The 15,751-nt window shown below is 34.4% G+C and overlaps 1 protein-coding gene across 1 annotated transcript; it reads left to right on the top strand.

Annotated features, from left to right (window-relative positions):
- The first annotated feature begins 8,820 nt into the window (after positions 1–8,820).
- On the top strand, positions 8,821–10,866 carry LOC141397223 (uncharacterized). Its single transcript, XM_073973318.1, has 2 exons — positions 8,821–10,784; positions 10,841–10,866. Exons 1-2 carry the CDS (start codon positions 8,955–8,957, stop codon positions 10,847–10,849), a joined length of 1,839 nt encoding a protein of 612 aa, XP_073829419.1. The 5' UTR covers positions 8,821–8,954; the 3' UTR covers positions 10,850–10,866.
- Positions 10,867–15,751: the final 4,885 nt, after the last annotated feature.

The raw sequence follows: 15,751 nt of genomic DNA, 5'->3' as shown, positions 1-15,751 counted from the left end.
TACTGCATATGCTGTTGTCGACAATACTGGGCAGATTCTAGGAGCACACATTTTAGGAAACACAACATCTATACCCAGCAAAAAGTTTGCATCCACGGAAGCAGTTAAATCACTGGTGCAAGTGTCACGAAGTGCTTCTTTTTCTATGAATTCCTCAGTGAATTTTACAAGGGAGCGCGCAGAAAGGAAGCACTCCATTTTGCTTCCGCAGCACGCAGTTAGGAAGCACTCCATTTTGCTTCCGCAGCACGCAGCTAGGAAGCACTCCATTTTTACAATTTTTACCACTTTTACGAGTTTTGCGTTCCCGTACACAAAATTTGTATGAAAATCGTTTACGACTTTTACCACTTTGTAAAGTACGGGAACAGGCCATTAATAAGACATTTTAATTTTATTCTTATAGGCCGTTTATATATAACAAGGTTAACCCAGTGGGTCTGGGTTTCAAATGTCATTTCCATTGTATATACTTCAAACAAATCCTCATAAAGAAGGTTAACCCTGCAAAAAACTATAATATAAACGCCGTATTACTTTAATTTCATTTGTTGAATGAAAATTGAATTTTTTATCGTTTATACATAAAAGTGCTTGTTGGATGTAATCCAAATGTGAGGAAAAGGATTGCCTTTTTCATTAGTCCACTGGAAGCGCATCCATGCATGTAATGAAATCCTCACTCCAACTTGCACCACTTCCATTTTTTTTTGCTGGGTATTTACCGCAGAAGCAGCTGGAATCTTACACGCCATAAACATCGCTAAGAATTCAGCAACAAAAACCATTATATTTACGGACAGTTTATCTGTTATAAAAGCTGTATCCAACATCGCAAACAACAAATGGGCATCTATTAATAATATACGTGATTTGTTAATTGATAACAAACTCAAAATGACACTTTTTTGGATCCCTGGCCATGTTGGTCTCACCGGAAATGTATATGCTGATACTGCAGCAAAATATGCATGCTCTGCCCCATTAGTGGCAGATACATTAATAGAAAAAGTTGATTTAAAAAATGTTATAAAATCAGAAATAAATTCTTATATTTATGAAAAGTACAAGAGTTTCACGCACCAACATTACAACATTATTAATCCCGATAATTCATTGCCGATTTATTCCAAATTGGAGAAAAGGATAATTAGAACTTTTTCAAGATTGCGAATGGGTCATACAGTTTCAACACACTTACACCTACTGAACAAGAGTTTTGATGATAAATGTAAAAAATGTAACAATAGCTGTGTCTGGTTACCCTAAAATTTGTAACAATTTGTACCAATTGTTGTTATGTTTGTGAACATTAAAAACAATTTTATTGTGGAAATAACATAGTCTAATTGTATTGTTTTATGGAGAACAAATTTGTAAAGTGGAAAAATACTTTTTGGTTTCATTTTCTTTTTTATTTTTAATAAAATACAACGTGTTTGCTTCCTTTGTTGTCGGACAAAATGTTCTGTTTTGGCAAGTCAGCTGATTGCTTGCTGGTTTTTGCTGGGAAGGCAGCCAAGATCATCCATATACGTTAACGTATGTGAGAATAACAATCAGTCGTCGCTGAGCAGCCGACAAGTAAACATGTGCATGGATATACGCATAATTTTAGTGGGGACACTGAACAAAACCGCGCACACCTGCCACATGTTTACTGGTCACATGTCTAGCAACCACTGAATGCTGGTACAAACTTTCTTGTGATTCTCTCACTACTTTACTCTCTTTTTTATTTTGAGCATCGATGCTGGGAAGGTGTCTGTTTACTTTTTACAATTTTCTAGCAAAAGAGAATAAAAACTCTCTGAGAAAGTTCTTGCTGGACAATTCTTGCTGGGAAAGTAACCAGACAGACTTAATATTTGCACCGTCCGTCACTTCCTTTCTGAATGCCCGTCTCTGCATCAAGAACACAACCTAATGCCATGTTCAGACTAGCGGTGATTCGCTCTCTATTCGTTGTTCGACCCCAAATTACGATATAATTACTTCATTTCCCATACAAAATTTTGAGAACGAACAACGATTTGTGTACTTTGTTCAATTTAAATTATTCTCAGAACGACGATAAAATATGTCCCATCTCTAACAAATGAGAGAATTTATCGAAATAAATTAATTATGACAGGAAAAATAAAAAATTAAAAATGTATTAAAAATCCAAAACTTTTTAGAAAAATAGCAAAATATGAATGAAAAGTAAACGGTTTAACGACTAGTATACATTCAAATCATAGCAAATTTTGTCTTCTCTTTCATTGCAGTTGCATTTCTTGTCCATCGTTTCAAATTCGCGTACAAATTTAGAAACAAAAATCAAATGCCTGCCGGAATGTCTGTATACCAAAAAGATATGTTTGGCAGGTCTCTCTCTCGTTAATTATTGAAATAGAAAAAATTGAAAATATACTGAAAACACCAAAATTGTGAGAAAAAATGGAAAACATGAATGAAAATAATAGAATTTAATATTAAATAGATATCTGAAAGAAGGATAAATATTTTTTCAGTTCATATAAAATAATTTTACCCGCATTTTGGTTGAAACTTTCTTTAAAATCAATAAACAAAAACCATGAAAATATGAATCATGTTGCTATGAATTGTGTACCATGTCGTATGAACGGGTTAATTCGTGTACGTAATTATGAGAACGAACGACGTGATTCAAATGCTGGTATGAACATGACATAATACTACACAACAAAGGAATGGATATTCTTATAACTCCTACAGTTGAAAATGTTAATGCAGTTTTTGAATTTATATCATTGATGCTCAAATTATTTTGTTCATTTGTTTCTCTGAGAGTGTCTTTCCTTTGCTAAACCACGGCAGATGAGAAAAAAAAGAGAACGCCTGTTGTTGTTGTAGTCACGTTAACGTACATATATGGATGATCTTGGCTGATTTATATCATATTGTAAAATACACATTTAGTATGTACCATGGTAGAATAAAGTAAAGGTAGGCCACAGCTTACAGCTGATTACAATTTTTTTCTTTTTATGGCCTAATCTGTCAAAAGCACGGTTGACATTTTGTACTGTTTTTGACATTATGCAATCATAAAAGTAGATGTATCGCTGAATTGTTCCAACAAAAAACTTCTGCTGTAACACTATATCTTAAAATTGAAAACAAGGACAAAAAATGTGTATTCGCGTGGCAAAATAAAATTGTCGACTTTTTTAGCAAAACTTACGAATGAACGATTTATCAAATATTGATATTAATTTAAAGTTGTTCCAAAAGTACGGGAATGTAAAAATTAAATTTTTTTTCAAAATTCTGCTGACATTTATCTGCAAATCGGATGCCAGCAATCACGATGTCAGATTAGCCAAACTTGTCAAGTAGGAAAAAAGTGAATGACATTTTTTCACTGTCATAAGTTTGGGAAGAACTTTTGCTATTTTTGGAACACTTTTCCAACGAGAATATTCTGGAGCCTAGCTAAAGAAATGTTTTTACACTATATTGCACTTTTAACATATAAAAAGTGAAGCTCTAAGTTCCATATGTTTTTGTAATACGGGATAGCTATGCAGGTACATCTACCATTATTATTGTACCATGCCATTTGACGTTTTAAGCCATGACTGCAGGGTGACATTTCTCAGTGATTTTCATACCTGGCCTACCTCCACTTCAGCTCTGTTCCTTTACGTGCCTGAGGTTACCATTTCTTACCATTTTTAACCTGCAAAGCGTTCCTTTACTTCAACAAGCATACAATTTATATGAGACCTGTAGTAAGATTCTGTAACTCATTTTTGCTGTTACCGACAAAAATCGGTAAAATGAAATCGCAAAATTGTGACTAAAAAAGTTGGCATCACTGTTTGTGTCAGTAGAGGCTAGCGACTACTTTTTATTCATCGTTAACTTACCGAAAAATGTCGTTAATTATCGAAATTATAAGCATTGTAATTTTACCGACAATTATCGATGAGTTACAGAATCCCACTACAGTTCACCACTTTTACCATTTTTTGCCACTGTTACCATTTTTTAAAGTAAAGGAACAGACCATTCATTGTACCATGATATGTACTATAATCATTATACCAAAAATACTCTGTAACTATTTTATCTTATATTTATATAAGGTAAATAATATAAATAAATAAGAAGTGAGATGATAATTTAAATGTGTTGAAAACAAAAGAATAGATACAAAAACAAAATACATATGTGAACGGAAAACAAAAAGAAATCTATGATTTTCATTCATAATTTTACAACTGTTTTTGCAGTTGTCTGGACGCCTACGTCACAGAGGCAAGTTTTGGGTTTTTGACAATCAATACATGAATACATGTCTTGTGTAAACGCCTAGTAATGCCAATTTTACACTTACGCTACAAAATCCGCTGGATTTTACGGAATCCTGAAATCACCACTTATTTTTTTCCAACATATCACAATAATCAAGGTAGATGCATAAGCGCAGCTGATCGAACAAGAATTTTCAAAGCAAGTTGTTGTTAATTGATTTAGTCATCAAAAATGTACAACAATATTGAACTTTACTGCCTCATTTCGAAAATTATCTATATATCGTATTAATTGTGTTTATATTATAGCTTTTTGCAGGGTTAACCCTCTTTATGAGGATTTATTTTAAATATAAGCAATGAAATTGACATTTGAAACCCAGTGGGTTAGTTAAATCTGGTTATATATAAACGTGCTATAATACTAACAAATGAAAATATAAAAAATGATTTTATCATTGAGAGATCATAATAATTAATTTTGATAGTTAAAAGGTGTGTTCAGAACCTGCAAAATATTACTACTTGCAGTAGTTTTGCTGTTTAGTGTTACAAATGCGTTAGCGTACCTCGAAATCTAGCACTTCTCTGTAAACAGAAACAGCGCTGAGTAACGCCCTCTTCTCCTGTTTTTTTCTTTTATACAAATTTGGCCTAGTAGGAACAAGCCGCATATTTATTGTCATCTGAATACGCTGTTATGCCAAGTTTACACTAGCGCTCCAAAATCCACTGGATTTCACGAAATCCTGAAATAAAACCCGGTGTTTACACTTATTTTTTGTTGATTTCAAACATATCACAATGATCAAGGTAGATGCATATGCGCAGCTAATCGAACATGAATTTTCACAAGTTGTTGTAAATTGAATTAATCATAAAAAATATAGAAATATAGAACTTTACAACTTTATTTGGAAAATTATCGTAAAATTGTCTATATATTGTATTAATTGTGTATAGTACTAACAAATGAAAAAATAAAAAAAAAATTGATAGATAAAAGTTGTGTTAAGAACCTGCAAAATATTACTACTTGCAGTAATTTTCCCGCTTAGTGCTACAAATCCTGTACTCCGAAATCTAGCAAGACTTGCACTTCTCTTTAAACAAAAATAGCGCTGAATAACAAACACCCTCCTCTCCTGTTTTCTGCTATACAATTTCGGCCTAGTAGAAACTAGCAGCAAGTATTTTCATTGGCATCTTATATTATAGCTGATACGTTGATTTTGACATTTATGCAATTTCCGTCATTTTTCCGTTCCCGAATTTTTTAAGAAATTTGTATGGGGAAGCAATTTTTGACAATTCGCTCTTTTTTCTAACATTACCATTAAAAAAGTACGGGAACACAATGAAAAATAACATTGTTCACAAATTTTGATACTAAAATTTTTTGTTGCAGCAATTGACCATCTACCTTGTTTATTGTGATACGTGAAAAGTGTTGCAACTTTTGGTACTTTTTTAGGCAAAAACAGGGTTTTATATCATGTGTACTGTGATTTTGATGTTGATTTCGCTGAAATCACGAAATGAGATGATTTCATTTTTGTATGCGAAATCATGATAAATTTAGCTTGATTCCGCGCGAAATCACGAAACGCCTTCGAAATCACGAAACGTCGCCGAATGTAAACTAAATATTACGTTGATTTTGAAATTTCTGCTAGAGTTTTTGCAATATCCGCCATTTTTCCGTTCCCGTGTTTTTTTAAAAAAATTGTATGGAAAAGCAATGTTTGACAATTCGCGTGTTTTCTAATATTACCATTAAAAAATACGGGAACACAATGAAAAATAGCATTGTAACAAAGTAATTTAAAATTTTTTCAATTGTTTATAAATTTGTATACTAGAATTGTTGCAGCAATATACCATCTACATTGTTTATTGTGATACGTGAAAAATGTTGCAACTACACGAGTACTGTGATTTCCATGTTGATTTCGCTGAAATCACGAAATTAGATGATTTCATTTTTGTATGCGAAATCAAGATAAATTTTGCTTGATTCCGCGGGAAATCACGAAACGCCTTCGAAATCACGAAACGACGCCTAATGTAAACCAAGCATAAGCTAGTATAAAAGCGTCAACACCAACACCATTTTTTGCCACTGTTACCATTTTTTAAAGTAAAGGAACAGACCATTCATTGTACCATGATATGTACTATAATCATTATACCAAAAATACTCTGTAACTAAATTTGGATAGCTGATGGCCTAAGTTGCTTATGCTATTCTCCCAATTTATCTTATATTTATATAAGGTAAATTATATAAATAAATAAATAAGAAGTGAGATGATAATTCAAATGTGTTGAAAACAAAAGAATAGATACAAAAACAAAATATGAGAACGGAAAACAAAAAGAAATCTATGATTTTCATTCAAAATTTTACAACTGTTTTTGCAGTTGTCTGGACGCCTACGTCACAGAGGCAAGTTTTGGGTTTTTGACAATCAATACATGAATACATGTCTTGTGTAAACGCCTAGTAATGCCAAGTTTACACTTACGCTACAAAATCCGCTGGATTTTACGGAATCCTGAAATCACCACTTATTTTTTTTTTCAAACATATCACAATAATCAAGGCAGCTGATCGAACAAGAATTTTCAAAGCAAGTTGTTGTTAATAGATTTAGTCATCAAAAATATACAACAGTATTGAACTTTACTGCCTCATTTCGAAAATGATCTATATATCGTATTAATTGTGTATAAAACCGTGTTTATATTATAGCTTTTTGCAGGGTTAAACCTCTTTATGAGGATTTTTTTTAAATATAAGCAATGAAATTGACATTGGAAACCCAGTGGGTTAGTTAAATCTGGTTATATATAAACGTGCTATAATACTAACAAATGAAAATATAAAAAATGATTTTATCATTGAGAGATCATAATAATTAATTTTGATAGTTAAAAGGTGTGTTCAGAACCTGCAAAATATTACTACTTGCAGTAGTTTTCCTGTTTAGTGCTACAAATGCGTTAGCGTACCTCGAAATCTAGCACTTCTCTGTAAACAAAAACAGCGCTGAGTAACGCCCTCTTCTCCTGTTTTTTTCTTTTATACAAATTTGGCCTAGAAGGAACAAGCCGCATATTTATTGTCATCTGAATACGCTGTTACGTTGATTTTGAAATTTCTGCTAGAGTTTTTGCAATATCCGTCATTTTTCCGTTCCCGTGATTTTTTAAAAAAATTTTATGGAAAAGCAATGTTTGACAATTCGCGTGTTTTCTAACATTACCATTAAAAAATACGGGAACACAATGAAAAATAGCATTGTAACAAAGTAATTTAAATTTTTTTTATTGTTTATAAATTGTTTATAAATTTGTATGCTAGAATTGTTGCAGAAATATACCATCTACATTGTTTAAGGGCTGTTTACACCATCTATCAATGTCATATGAGCTATCATTTCTTTCACCCATTCGACATTCTCTATGTTTGTCAAAATTGACGTCATCCATACAACTTTAAATTTGCGCGTTCATACCTACAAGTGTTATTTTCGTATGACATAACCTATAAATATAAAAACAGCTGTTTTTGTCATTGTTTATATTTATTGTTGAGTTGCAAATTTTAATTTTGGTTGAAGGAAAATGAATATCTAACATGTTTGTTGTGGTAGAATAGGTTTTTGGGGTTATAGAGGCGTTCATGTTTTTGCCACAAAGCAATCATATCCAAGACTGCTTCTTTCGACCAATCGATCTGAAAATAACATTATAAACACCATTTATTTACTTTTCTAAATATTTAAATATGCATAACTTTCCATTTTCTTCTTTAAAAGATTTTGTTTTTCAGTTTGTTTTTGAGAATGCCAGAAAACAGCTGATAAATTTATGTTTACATACGAGAATGCCGTACCAAATAGAGCGCTCCCTAAATGAAAAATTTACATATGAGTTGCCAAATCATTTGATAGATGAAAATTTTCATGGTGGTCACACTATGTGTACAACATTCGCAGGTAGAAAATTTGACATCTCATACGACATTGATAGATGGTGTAAACAGCCCTTTAGTGTGATACGTGAAAAATGTTGCAACTACACAACTACACGAGTACTGTGATTTCCATTTTGATTTCGCTGAAATCACGAAATTAGATGATTTCATTTTTGTATGCGAAATCAAGATAAATTTTGCTTGATTCCGCGGGAAATCACGAAACGCCTTCGAAATCACGAAACGACACCTAATGTAAACCAAGCATAAGCTAGTATAAAAGCGTCAACATTAGCTCTGTTCCTTTACGTGCAAGAATCTTCAAGTTTTACCACTTTTTACTCGAAAAGCGTTCCTTTACTTCAGACACCATACAATTCATATGGGAGCAGTTTACAACTTTTGCTACTTTTGCCGGTTTTACCACTTTCAAAAGTAAAGGAACAGACCAACCAACAATGTTAGATTTTGAAATGTTTTTGGATGGTGACGGAACTAAATGAACGATGTAAACGAATGAGCTGGAAATAGTTCCATTCGTTCTTTTGATGGAACAGTTTTTTAGAACTATATCGTTTGTTTTTTTATTTTTGTTCACAAGGAGTGTATTAAAAAAAATCCATTAATCCATCCTGTGGAAAGTTAATGTTCCTCAAAACGTTCCATAGAAGTAATCTGTTGTTAAGATGTGTGTGGTGATCAACTTGGATGTAGTATGCCTGGTGTGTTTGCATCATTCAGCCGAAATCGAAATGCATAGCATATTTCAGGAAGAGTCGGACGAGAACGGCATTCAAATAGCCCATAAAATTTCCACATTATCCAAGTTAAACGTCGACTCAAAAAATGAGCATTTACCCGATAAAATATGTGATGGCTGTTTAAAGGATCTTAGAGCTGCATGGAGATTTCACAAAAATTGCCAAACTGCTGTGGCCGTCTTTCAAAGTATCCTAAAACCCATTGTGTTACAAGAACAATGTAGGGAAAAGAAGATTGCAGAAAATCAAGAGAAGGAAAAGGAGCCATCAGAAAGTGCAGAAACAACTGAACAACAAACATTTGAAATGACAATAAAAGAGTTAATTGATGAGGAGCATCCAAAACAACAACAAGAAACTTCAGTGATGGAAGCCAACGAGGAGAATCAATCAATCAATCTTGAACCTATAGATGTGGATGCCGCCGAAGAGTTGGTTACACCAGAAAACGAAACAAAAAGCAAATTCGTGGAATTGAGACAATGTATTACACAAGAAGATACCGAAGACTATCAGTCAGTGGATGAAACAACAGGCCAAGAAGTCCAAGAACTTGTAGAATATTTAACAGATGAACAAATGTCGGATGGCAACACTGAATTGAAGAGAATCGGTAGAATCGCTAAAACAAAGCAACCACGAATCATCAACACGGGCAAAGGAATTTCAACAATAGCATCCAAAAAATTGATAGTGAACCCTCCTCGACCGGACACAAAGTTATTGGTTTCAAATATAACCAAAGGAATTACAACACGAACTGTAACTCGGGCTAAACCACAAAATGAGGAAAAAGGATCGGAAGTATCTGAAGTTATAAAAACTGCAAAGCCTGTAAGACGGAGAGATAACCAGCAATTTATACCGTCAAATGATTCCCATCAACAGGTGTCAAGTCCAAATTTCGATTCCGACGATAATGCAAACCCAATCAATGATGATGATTCAGAGAAAACAAATCCTTCACGTAAACGCAAGGCAAATTCGGGAGCAGCCAAAGCTCCAAAAATATGTGAAATCTGTGGAAATTCTTATCGTTTTCAACACGCCCTCAAGGCTCATATGCGTCGTCATTACGATGATAAACCTTTTCCCTGCGAAATGTGTTCTAAGGCGTTTGTCTCCAACGTTGAACTCCGTCGACATATGAGAGTACACACCGGTCAGAAGCCCTACGCCTGCCAATATTGTGATCGACGTTTTTCCGATTATGGTTCCCGCATAAAACACGAACGTACACACACTGGTGAAAGACCATATGTTTGTACAACCTGTGGCAAATCCTTTGCCTATCCTCATGTATTATCTGTCCATCTGAGAACGCATACCGGGGAGAAGAAATTCAAATGTAATCATTGTCCAAAAGGATTTACCAAAAAGGCATATTTACAGACACACATGGACACGTATCACAGTAATGTTGGAGATGTAACCACATATGAATTGACAATGGAGGAAGAGGATGATGATGGTGATACAGTTGAAACAGATAATGAACAACTGAACACAATGGATTCTATTTTAACATCTGAATTTATTAACGGTCCTCAACAGGATAGTGATGGCGGCGGAGTCCAGCACCACAAAAGTGATAACGAAGACATAGCGGAGGATTATGATGATGATAATAACAGTAATGACGGCGATCAAATGTTAGTACCAAATTCACTGTTACATCTTAAATCTGAAAATGATGCTGAGGATGATAACGATTGTCAAGAAGTGGAAATCCATCTGGATGAATATACTATAAGAGTACGTTAAATTGTTCATAAATTATTGAATTCAATTAGTTCCAAATTTTTTCTTAGTGTAAATAAACTAAAAAGTAAAGAAATGTGTTCTGGAGTTTGGGTGGATCGAAAAATTAGAAAAATTTTGACCTCAAAATTATACAGCCCAATCATAAACATCATCTCACCGTGAGTTTTCTCACTCTCGCCTCCTCCCTTATTATAAACATCATAAGGGACATCATCGTGAGAAAAGTAGCTACCATTAATGTCAAAAAAGTGAGAATGTGAGGCAATTTTCTCTCACTACAGAATTCAAGGTGAGTTGAACAAAACAATGTAAATATGGAAATTTTTTATAGAAAAAATCTACGAAAACGAATATTTTGCATTTGTAATGATAATTAATTGCATTTATTTGTGTTTTACGTTGAAAGTAACAAATAAAAAACAATTATGGGTCTATCTTGTATTGCCACTAAACTTGAGTTGCGTTGTCAGTTGTCTGCGCGACTGAGACGAAATGTTGTACCATTAATGTCAACTCAACTGGGTGGTCGATAAACATGTTATCGATCAGTGTTTTTTCAAACTTGTGACCTCTATTCGCGAAAAAAAAAAAACATTTTAAAAATAATTGCGCTTTGGAAAACTCTTTTGTGTATTCTGGACAATATTTTAATATTTTGGCTGAGTTTTCGAGCAAATTTGGAAAACAACCCAAGATTGGAATATAACCTGCCCATTGAATCTTCGGATCGTCAAGTTTTGTTTGCTGTTCCAAAAAATTATACGTTAGGTGGAATTATTTTTTGATGATGAAGAAAATGTACAGGACATTGCATCTATTAGAAGAAATTTGAGGGACAAGTCGAATCCATTGGAATTGCCATCTGCACTCTAAGCTGATGATCATGTGGAAAGATCTGTATAATCAGTAAATTATTTCAGGTTTAAGGCGTATTTTCGATTGCCAAAGGATGCCGTAGTTTACGTTGTGGAAACGTTAAAGGATGACTTCAAAGTAAGTTACAGATCAACAGCAATACCCCCCTTTTAAGAGTGTGCGCAGTGTTGCGATTCTTGGAGGACGGAAGTTTCCAAAAGTCCCATGGCAATGATTTCAACAAATGCATGGCTCAATCTACATTGTCGAGAGTATTGAAGGAAGTTGTCCACTTGATAGAGGACAAATTGTGCCAAAATTGAATCGTTTCGAAGTTGACAGAGGAGGAAAAAAAGGCAAAATAAAAACCATTTTTATTCAAAAACGAAATTCCCTGGTGTAGTTGGCTATATAGATGGAGGATGTTCATCATTTGTACTTAAACTGAACTTACTGTATTTGTCACCAAATTCATTTGCAAAAGATTTGCTGCTGTCCGGTCCAAAGGCGGATAAATTCACTTATTGTGATGGACCACCACCAGTGTCGTTGAAGTTTATTTTTATTAGGGTAACCCTAGTACTACCACATAAAATGCAACAATCTGGCAGCATCATAGCAGTGTTGCATGCATCAGTAGTTTTAAGTTATTATCTCTCTCTACTCATTGTCAGTACACAGTCAGTTAGTTACTTTGCAACCACCAATTAATAGACATCTCATCTGTACATATTTCGTCATATTTCATTGTTCTTCATAATTAATACTTTATTTCAACTCATAAAACAACTTAAAGTTTTATTCAATAAATGAATTGATTGTTATGTTTAAACATCGTCTTTCATTCAATCGACCACCTCCGTAAGAACATAACAATTTGGCGACGAGGATTTTGGAACAAATATGTATCATTCTCGCTAACAATTTGGCGACGAGGATTGTGAATTGAAAACAGCACTCAGTAACAAAAGGAATTTCACAATTTCATCAGAACTTTCAACAAGGCTGCGTAATAACATCAAGACATCGCACACAATAAAAGTTGTGGCAGGAAGATTTTCAAGGAAAACATCAAAACGCACAGGCGCAAGTTCATCAGGAATATTCTAACAAGAATTTTCAAGAAATCTTCAGCGATCAACACTCACACAAACAACAGTTTGCAGTCTCACACATACAGAAATTTTTTTTTCAGCTCAACACACACACCATAGCAACGTGGGAAATTTCATCATTTTTGCAGCGCACACATACAGACATACGACGGCAGCGTCTCTAACAAAATTGTAACGGCTGAAAACACAGAAACCAGAAAAATCTAGACATGTCGGAACAAGCGAATATTGTGAAATTACTGGCAAAGCAGCAAGAGCAAATAGCTAAGCAGCAGGAACAATTTGCGCAACAACAGGAATTACTAAATAAACTCACACAAATCATAGCTGGACAACAAGGTGCAAACACAGTTTCATCATCAATTCCAGGTGAATCATCAGTGGCAAAAGCCCACCTCATGGAATCTTTAGCTAATTCCATGACGGATTTTCATTATGAGCCTGACAGTGGTTTATTATTTGAATCGTGGTACAATCGTTTCAAACACATCTTCGAAAGGGAAGCAAGTGCACTGGACGATGCAGACAAAGTAGGACTTTTGTGGAGAAAAATGTCCAATCACATTCATGAACGATTTAAGAATTTCGTGTTACCAAAACAACCTCAAGAACTTTCATTGGCAGACACAATCAAGCATCTTACAAGACTATTTGGCAGAACAGAAACACAAGTAAGTCTACGATACAAGTGTCTCCAAATCACAAAGATGGAAAATGAAGATTTTAAAGAATACGCTAGTCGTGTCAATCTTCAGTGTGAACTTTTTAAACTGGATGACTTAACTACAGACCAGTTCAAGTGTTTAATTTTCATACTTGGTCTTAAATCATCACAAGACAGTGACATCAGAATCCGTTTATTAAGGCATCTTAATGAAAGTAAGGAAGTAGTCAACTTAGAAAAGCTTGTTGATGAAACACAAAGCATTTTGGATTTGAAAAGTGACACAGCACTAATTGAGGGAAGCCAAAAACAGTGCAACAAAATTGGTAAGCCTCAACAAAAACAAAAGATACCAAAAACAGCATGTTGGTATTGTGGAGATATGCATTATGCAAAACATTGCCCCTACTCCAAGCACAAGTGTACCAAGTGTCAACAGATTGGTCACAAAGATGGTTTTTGCAACAGCATGCACAGGCAGAGCAAATCAAAACACAACAACGACAAACATCAACAAAGCAAAACCAATCATGATCAAAACTCAGAACAGAACAATGTGAGTCATCAGAATTTTAACACCAACAAAACAAAATTCAGCACAAAAACAGTATCTACAACAGATCCAGTCAAAATCAAGCAGGCAAGAAAATATGCTACAGTGAGTATTAATTCAAAGCAAGTGAAACTACAGTTGGACACGGCATCAGACATTACCATAATTTCCAAATCAACGTGGAAAAGAATCGGAAAGCCGGATGCATTTGAAACCACAGACACCGCCGAAGATGCAGGTGGCAATAAACTCACATTTTTTGCAAAACTTTTTCCAATAGAAGTGTCAGTTGCAGGAAAATCAAAAATTGTGGATTGTTACATTTCAAATTTGGAATCATTAAATGTCCTAGGCATAGATTGGATTGAGAAATTTAATCTATGGGATATTCCAATAGCAAAATGGTGTCATCAGATTAAGTTCACAGGGACTAAGTCATTTAACAATGTTTATCAAGTACTCAATGCTCACTTTCATCCCAGCCCAAATAGGCAAGTCAAAACAGCACTCAAAAAAAGGGAAGAGGAAGGAGCGACCGCAAAAGCATCTTCAAGAAGAAAAACTCACAACGTATTCAACGTTCATAAAAATCTATGTTCATCAGTCATGGACAGAAATCAGAAAAAGGAAAGTCAGTATAATTCCAAACACGGAAGTCGCATCAAGGTACATGCAGATCAACTTCAAACAAAAATAGGCGATACTTCTGCTTCATCAAAAAAATTATCACCTTTGGACATATTACTTCGAGAATTCAACATTAAATTGCCGTATACAGATTCTACAGCATATCAACCAGAATCACCCACAGAAGACAACCAGTTGAAGTAATATCCAGAACCCAGGTTCAAACTTAAAAGGGGAGATATTAGGGTAACCCTAGTACTACCACATAAAATGCAACAATCTGGCAGCATCATAGCAGTGTTGCATGCATCAGTAGTTTTAAGTTATTATCTCTCTCTACTCATTGTCAGTACACAGTCAGTTAGTTACTTTGCAACCACCAATTAATAGACATCTCATCTGTACATATTTCGTCATATTTCATTGTTCTTCATAATTAATACTTTATTTCAACTCATAAAACAACTTAAAGTCTTATTCAATAAATGAATTGATTGTTATGTTTAAACATCGTCTTTCATTCAATCGACCACCTCCGTAAGAACATAACAATTTTATTTTGAGGCATTTTCTTTTTCAACTTTGCTTTAAACTGTCCGAAATAGACCTCCACGCTTCATCCGCTGTGGCTTTGGTTTCACCAAAACTCCCGAACTCCTCGGGCTAAGTTTGAATTTTCACTCAGTTTATCAATTAATATTTGGAACTGCTGCTTTGTCGTTATTTTCACCATATTGATACACAAAATTAATTAATCAATAATTGTTAACAAAATGTTTATTTTTCCTTCTATTTTACTTCTTGTTTCTTCGAAAATGTTCACTGCAACTGAAAATTGGTGGTTGCTGAAAAATAGCCGCTTCGTCAACTGAGATTCGCAACTTCAGTTGAGAGTTGCCATACGTGGATCAATTTTGACAACTGGCAACGCCACTCAACGATAATTGTTATCGATGATCGACCCCTTAGAAATTCTTTTGGCAACTGTACATGTTCATCCTTCTTTTAATGAAGCAAGGTTTGGCGTAATTTGGAGGCGGAGTTGAAGTTGGCCAATATTTTTCAGATATGGGAAGCGGTTCAGAATCATAGGATGGCAACAAGAATGGGAGAGGACCCAATCAGGAGCAACCCCTTTCTGCAA

This window comes from Musca autumnalis, unplaced genomic scaffold, assembly GCF_047663935.1.
Source record: "Musca autumnalis isolate F117 unplaced genomic scaffold, ASM4766393v1 scaffold_3, whole genome shotgun sequence".
NCBI classification, from domain to species: Eukaryota; Metazoa; Arthropoda; class Insecta; order Diptera; family Muscidae; genus Musca; species Musca autumnalis.
The sequence above is the reverse complement of the archived record's forward strand: the minus strand, read 5'-3'. Positions and strand labels throughout refer to the sequence as shown.